The sequence below is a fragment of the Microtus ochrogaster genome (genome assembly GCF_000317375.1).
Source record: "Microtus ochrogaster isolate Prairie Vole_2 chromosome 14 unlocalized genomic scaffold, MicOch1.0 chr14_random_1, whole genome shotgun sequence".
Taxonomy (NCBI): domain Eukaryota; kingdom Metazoa; phylum Chordata; class Mammalia; order Rodentia; family Cricetidae; genus Microtus; species Microtus ochrogaster.
Window position 1 is genome coordinate 28,089,591 of NW_004949096.1, and position 7,525 is coordinate 28,097,115.

The 7,525-nt window shown below is 43.9% G+C and overlaps 1 protein-coding gene across 1 annotated transcript in view; it reads right to left on the reverse strand.

Annotated features, from left to right (window-relative positions):
* Exd1 (exonuclease 3'-5' domain containing 1) overlaps positions 1–7,525 on the reverse strand; it is a 31,277-nt gene that overhangs the window by 9,972 nt on the left and 13,780 nt on the right. Inside the window, exons 7-9 of the mRNA XM_005364273.3 lie at positions 4,802–4,888; positions 1,933–2,037; positions 1,771–1,851 (exon numbers count right to left, since the gene is read on the reverse strand). Of these exons, the coding sequence (XP_005364330.1) occupies positions 1,771–1,851; positions 1,933–2,037; positions 4,802–4,888 (273 nt within the window). The remainder of the gene's footprint in view (positions 1–1,770; positions 1,852–1,932; positions 2,038–4,801; positions 4,889–7,525) is intronic.

Consider the following 7,525-nt stretch of genomic DNA (forward strand, 5'->3'; position numbering starts at 1 on the left):
AGCTTTGGAGCCTGTCCTGGAACTCCCTTTGTAGACCAGGCTGGCCTCGAACTCACAGAGATCCGCCTGCCTCTGCCTCCTGAGTACTGGGATTAAAGGCGTGCGACACCACTGCCCGGCAGCAAGCAATTTTAAATGAACTGTTTATCCAGTATTGTAAGCCATGCATGCGATTGCATACACATACTTTAAAAAGTTTTTTGAGACAGAGCCTTACGTGCTGTAGGCTGGCCTTGAACTCACTATGAAGCTGAGACTGCCCTTGAAATCCTGAATCCTCCTGCTTCCTACCTACAGAGTGACATACTTTGAAGAGGGAGAACAGTCACAAACAATGGATGTATGTAGTTACTAGCTACTGAAAAATACAGTGGAGCCAGGAGGTGGTTTTCGTGCTTTCAGGGTCAAATCAGAAACCAGTTGAGTTTAGGTGTAGGGCTAGGCAAGGAATTTCTCATTTCCTTCAGGTCCCTTGTAGGATTCAAGTCAGATTTCATCAAGTTATTATCTTGAGCCAGATAGGGTTTTTTCATCTTTAAGAAAGACTTTATTTACTTTGTTTTATATGTGTTTGCTTGCATGCATGTGTGTGTAACATATATACACTTGGTACCTGCAGAGGTCAGAAGAGAGCATCCATTCTCCTGGAACCAGAGTCACTGATGGATATGTGGGTTCTGGGAACACACTCAGGTCTTCTGCAATAGCCACTAGTGCTCTTAACCAATAAGGCATCTCATTGTGGTGAGTTTTTGTTTGTGGTTCGCGATGCCTGAAGATCAGAGTGCAGAGCTAACCCACTAGAGATTAGGCAGTGGTGGTGCATACCCTTAATCCCAGGACACGGGAGACAGAGGCAGATGGATCTCTGTTAGTTCAAGGCCACCCTGGGCTATACAAAAATGATATAGTCTTTAAGAGAAACAGAGCTCACATAAAGGTGATCCCAGAAGTTGGGATCACACGCCTTTAATCCCAGCACTAGGGGGCTGGAGACAGGAGTAATATGGCTCGGTGGAGAGAGGAATATAAGGTGAGAAGAGACAGGAGCTCAGTGCAGCCTGAGGTTTGGTGGAGACAGATGCAGTCTGAGGATAGGATCGCCCTTTTGGCCTGAGGATTCAGCAGAAGTAAAAGGTCTCTCTAGTGGCTGGCTGCACTGCTTCTCTATCTCTCAATTTTCACCCCCTAATATCTGACTCTGGGTTTTTATTATTAAGAACAATTAGAATTCAAGCTACATCTCGCTGGCTCCATAAATGGGGCCTTTCAAGGGGTGTAATAGCCTCAACAACCTACACCCCTGAGGTAAACACGTGACAGAGGAGAGATATGCTTTTTCACTTCGTATTAACTCTCCACATCAGACTTCTGAACGGCCTCAGATTTCCTAAGTTTCTGAATGTCATGGCATACACAGCCTCCTTCCTACTTTTACATTCTAGACAGAAATAGAAGACTTTATCTCAAATGAATCTAAGTAACTTCCTACACGATTTTTATAGTTTTCTCAAGTTACATCATAATCCATGTGAGACACAGGCAGGAACGGGCCAGGAAACCAGGCTCGATCTTTTCTAAGGTTCTCCCTGTGCAGCACTGGATGATGTGCAGCTAGCTCTGTAGACCGCGCCGGCCTTCAACTCACAGAGATCCACCTACCACTGGAGTAAAGACATGTGCACCACACTTGGCACCGTCATTTTTCAGAAAGGAATCTTGTCTACTAGGATCCGTGAGTGCTGGCTGCCTCCAGCATCCTCTTTATACCTGTGTGTCAAAGACATTGTTCAGCATCACTCCATACTGATGAGACAAGCAATCAGACAGCGATCGACAATCATGGATGACCTAGGAGTCGGAAGATGGAGACAGAGTCATTAGATCCTGGCCGCTAACCTCATTTCTACAGGAATCTGCTTCTATGCCCACCTTTAAGATTCTCTTGTCTTCTAAGATCATCTGAAGCCCATTGTTGAAAGCACGACTTCCCAGAAGGAAAATATCAAACAAGTAAACTCGGCTGTTTGTGGCCACCTACAACAGACAACACAGGATGAGGAAAGACCAGAGGAGGCCATCTGAGGACCAAAAGCACAGGGCACAGATGAAACTGGTGAGCATCCTCATAGTTAAGCTGGCAGCAGTCATGCAAGTGATACAGTGGGTGTCGGGAGTGGCTGTGTGGTAGGGTGTTTGCTTAATATGGGTGAAGTTCTGGTTTTATCTTTGATTTAATTTTGATATCTTTGATCCAGATACTGCAATAAATACGTTTAAAGGCACAATTACTAGGATTTTCAGAAGGAAAGAAAAAGGTAAACAAGTAAACTAGCTGTGTCAACCAGAAAAGCTTTGTGGGTTTTGTCTTGTTCTTTTTTTTTTTGGTTTGGTTTTTTGGTTTTTCGAGACAGGGTTTCTCTGTGGCTTTGGAGCCTGTCCTGGAACTCACTCTGTAGACCAGGCTTGTTCTTTTAAGATACAGTAAGCATGATAAATATATGTAATAACTTCTATCACTTATGACATTTATTCTCTATTCTTTCAAAATTTCATATATGTATGCAATGTATCTTGGTCATATTTACCCCTTACTCTTCACCTCCAACTCCCCCAGAACGCCCTCACAACTTCATGTCCTCCTTTTTGGTTTTTTTATTTAACCCACTGAATCAAATTAGTGCTGCCTGTAGACACTGGAGCATGGAGCCATCCACTGGGGAAGGTAGGCCCTCCCGCTCCTATAGAGAAGCTGCTCTCCCTCCCAGGACTTATCAACTGCCAATAAACAGGGGTAGGCCTTGGAAACCCCTTCCCTGAACATCAAATACTGTGTGTGTGTGCGCGCTTGCGTGCGTGCATTTCTTCATGTGTGTGCATGTGCATGAAGCCCAGAGGACAAACTCGGGCACTATCCACCTTATTTATCTGCATTACACACAGGACAGAAGGAGAGACTGAAACCTGCAAATTATCCAATGTCCTCCACACATGCTGTGGCACATTCGAATACTGCTCTGCCCCTGAAGCAGATACAGATACATGTAGGTTAAAATTTTGTTTGTTTTTTGTTTTTTTGAGGCAGGGTTTCTCTCTATAGCTCTGGTTGTCCTGGAACTCACTGTGTAGACCAAGCTGGCCTTGAACTCTGAGATTTACCTGCCTCTGTCTCCAGAGTTCTGGGATTAAAGGCATGCACCACCACTACCCAGCTATTTTTTAATTTTTAAAATATGTGTATGGATGTTCTGCCTCATGTATGTCTGCACTACATACATGCCTGGTTTTCTCCAGGGTCAGAAGTGGACACTGGATCCCATGGAATTGAACTTACAAGCAGTTGTGAGCTACCACTGGTGGGGGGAGCTGAGAATTAACCAAGTTCCTCTGTAAGAATAATAAGAGCTCTTACCCTTGATCCATCTTTCCAATACCCACTGGCCTTTTTGAAAAGAATTAATTAATTAATTAAATTTAAAAGGTAATTAATATAAGAATGGCTATTCCAAGGGCTTGGGCTGTAGCTCGGTGAAAGAGTGCTTATCTAGGCTTAACTGGGATACAGGAGGCTTTAGGTACAACCCCAGTACTTCCAGAGGAAAAAAAGGAAACCAATAATAGATAATCTAAGTGAGTTCTTTTTTTTTTTTTTTTGGTTTTTCGAGACAGGGTTTCTCTGTGGCTTTGGAGCCTGTCCTGGAACTAACTCTTGTAGACCAGGCTAGTCTCGAACTCACAGAGATCCGCCTGTCTCTGCCTCCCAAGTGCTGGGATTAAAGGCATGCGCCACCACTGCCCGGCTCTAAGTGAGTTCTTAAGTGACAGAAAGACTATTAAAAATATATAAACAATGCTGGGTGGTGGCGGCTAATGCCTTTAATACCAGTACTTGGGAGGCAAAAGCAGGCAGATCTCTGAGTTCAAGGCTGGTCTACAGAGTAAGTTCCAGGACAACCAATATACTGTGGGATAATACACTGTAAAGATTTGTCACTCGGGCTGGAGAGATGGCTCAGTGGTTAAGAGCATTGCCTGCTCTTCCAAAGGTTCTGACTTCAATTCCTAGCAACCACATGGTGGCTCACAACCACTTGTAATGGGGTCTGGTGCCCTCTACTGGCCTGCAGACATACACACAGACAGAATATTGTATATATAATAAATAAATATTTTTAAAAAAAAAGATTTGTCACTCGTTTTGGTTTAATAAAATGTTGATTGGCCAGTAACCAGGCAGGAAGTACAGGTGGGGCAAACAGACTAAAAATGTTCTAGAAAGAGGAAAGGCAGAGATGCAGACACCATCCAGAAGGAAAGGAGCAAGATGAGAATGCCTCACTAAGGAAGGTACCAAGCCATGTGGCTAAACATAGGTAAGAATTATGGGTTAATTTCAGTTGTAAAAACTAGCTAATAATAAGCTGGAGCTAATAGGCCAAACACTTTATAATTAACATAAGCTTCCATGTGTTTAAGACTGAACAGCTGTGGAACCAGGTGGGCCAGAAACTTCCATTTACACCAATATACATGTATGTAGTATGTATGTATGTATGTATGTATGTACGTACGTACGTATCAGTGTATCCATATATGTGCACATGCATATTTACACATATACACGTATCTGTGTCTATACATGTACAAACATACACATATATTGAACATTTGGGAAGTAGATAATGAACGAGGTTCAAAGGCTAGCAGATACACAAGAGAGCTCAAGGCAAGCCTAGGCTCCATAACACCATGTCAGAAGCAAAACCAAAGAAAACACTTCAGTTTAGAAAAGATCTTTCACCTGAAGCCAACAGAGTTTCCCATGGCGACACACATTGGCTCCTTCTGCAGCCACACCCAGGACACTCTGCTTCTTGATGTGGAGCATCTGTTAAGAAAAGGAGCGCACCTTTAATTCCAGCACTCAGGAGGCAGAAGCAGGCAGATCTCTGAGTTCAAGGCCAGCCTGGTCTACAGAGTTCTAGGACAGCCAAGGCTACACACAGAAACCTTGTTTCAAAGGATGTGTGTCGGGGAGGGGGGAATAAACATCTTTCATGATATTTTTCTTTTTTTTTATGATTTAAAGGGATATTTATTTGGGGGGGGGGTTAAAACTCATGAAACACTAACCGACGGAACCAAGAGAGCAGGCCAAGGCTTGCCGCTCCTTTTTTAAAGATAAATAGACCACGCCCCCTCTTTTTTTTTTCTTTGCTTTTTCGAGACAGGGTTTCTCTGTGGTTTTGGAGCCTGTCCTGGAACTAACTCTTGTAGACCAGGCTGGTCTTGAACTCACAGAGATCTGCCTGCCTCTGCCTCCCAAGTGCTGGGATTAAAGCGTGTGCCACCACCGCTTGGCTTCTTTCATGATATTTTGAAGCTAACAACCATAACTTGATGGTGATAAATACTGGATTTGAGGGGTCAGGGTGGCTGGTGCACATCTTTACTACCAGCACTTGTGAGGCAGAGGCATGCAGATCTGAGTGTAAGGTCAGTGTGGTCTATAGAGCGAGCTCTAAGATAGCTGGGGCTACACAGAGAAACCCTGACTCAAAATAATAAATAACCAAATAAAAAATGGGCTTTCATATACCTTCAGGTTGGTCTCCAACTAAGCCACATAGCCCAAGCTAGTCTTATCCTCCTGAGTGTTCTGTTTCTATCCCCAAGTATTGAGATCATAGGAATGTACCAAACACCCAACCTGGGTCATCTGTGTGTGTGTGTGTGTGTGTGTGTGTGTGTGTGTGTACATGTTCACTTGTGAGTATGTGTGTACACATTCATGTATTCATGTGGAGGACAGAGATCCATGTCTAGTGTCTTCCTCAGTCACTGCCTACCTTATATTTTGAGACAGGTTTTCACTGCACATGGAACTCACTGATTTGGGTAGACTAGCTGAGACTTGCTGACTAGCAGCCCCAGGAATCTTCCTGTCTCTGTCTGAGGGTACAGATGTTCATGTCCCTGTTTTCACTTCAGTGCTGGGGATCCGAACCCAGGCCTTCATGCTTGCACAGCAGGCATTTTGCTGATGAAGGTGTCTTCCCAGCTCCTGGATCATGGTTTTGTTGTTGTTGTCCCTTTCCCCAAGACAGGGTTTCTCTGTGCAGCCTAAGCTGTTCTGGAACTTACTCTGTAGACCAGGCTGACCTCAAACTCAGAGATCCACCTGCCTCTGCTTCCCGAGTGCTGGGATTAAAGGTGTGCACCACCACCTCTGGGCATTATTTCCCCATCATTTTACATTTACAGCTCTGACTAACACAAACCAGACTCTGTTTCACTTATACATATAAATTACCTCAGTTTTGGAAAAAGTATAAATATATAACTGTAAGATAAATCACTCAGACCCTAAACGCTAATGGAAAAAGTCTGCAAAAAGTCAGCTCTCCCTTTAAAGACATATATATGACAGGCATGGTGGGTGTCCATCTGTCTTCCCAGTTACTCTGAAAGCTAGGGCAGGACTGAGTAGGAGGACAGGCTGAGAAAATTATGAAGACTTTGTCTCTGAACCAATAACAAATAAAATGATCCACATACCCCAATTCTAAGTTTATATACAACAGAAATGTCAGCGACTCTCCTGAAGTCCATCTGTGAACATGAGCACATTTACTTCACTTTCTCAAATTCACTGAGATAATACCATCTGGAGTAGTCCTCTGAGAATGTGAGTGAGGAGCTGGGTGTGGTGATGTCTTCTGTAATCCACGGGGATGCAGACAGGAGGGTCAAGAGTTCAAGATCAACCTCAGCAACATAGGAAATTTGAGGCTGCATGGGGTACAGGAGACTGTGTCTTAAAAATCAAATTGCTATTCCATCATGGGGACACATGCCTTTAATTCCAGCAGCTGGGAGGCCCAGGCAGGCCTGAGTTTGAGGCCAGCCTGGTCTACACAGAGAGTTCCAGGACAGCCAGGGTTATAGAGAAATGCTGTCTTTAAAAACCATAGATAAATAAATCCAACTGCTGTCCCTAAAATGTTGGTTAGCCTGGCATGGTGGTACACCCCTATAATCTTACTCTGAAGGGGCTGAGATAGGAGTAGATCTGAATTTAAGACGAGCATGGGTTATTTGCTAGAGCCTCTCTCAAAAACAAGTAAATAAGGCCAGTGAGATGGCTCAGAGGGTAAAAGTGCTCATCATGCAAGTCTGATGACCTGAGCTAGTTCTAGGCTAACATGGGCTAACACTAATTGGGCGGGCCTAAAGACATGAGTTTGATATAAAGGCATGCACATCTGTAATCCCAGCATTCTTACTCCGAAATGGGAGCCAGAGACAAGAGAACTGCCCAGAAACTCTGGGTCAGCTGTCCTGGAGCACACAACACAATAGCAGAAACAGTGTGGAAGGTGAGAACTGACTCTTCAAAGAGATCTGATGACCTCGACTCACATGCCATGGCACTCGTGCTTGCACATACATAAATACACACACACATACATACATACACACACACATACATACATACACACATACATACACATACATACACACA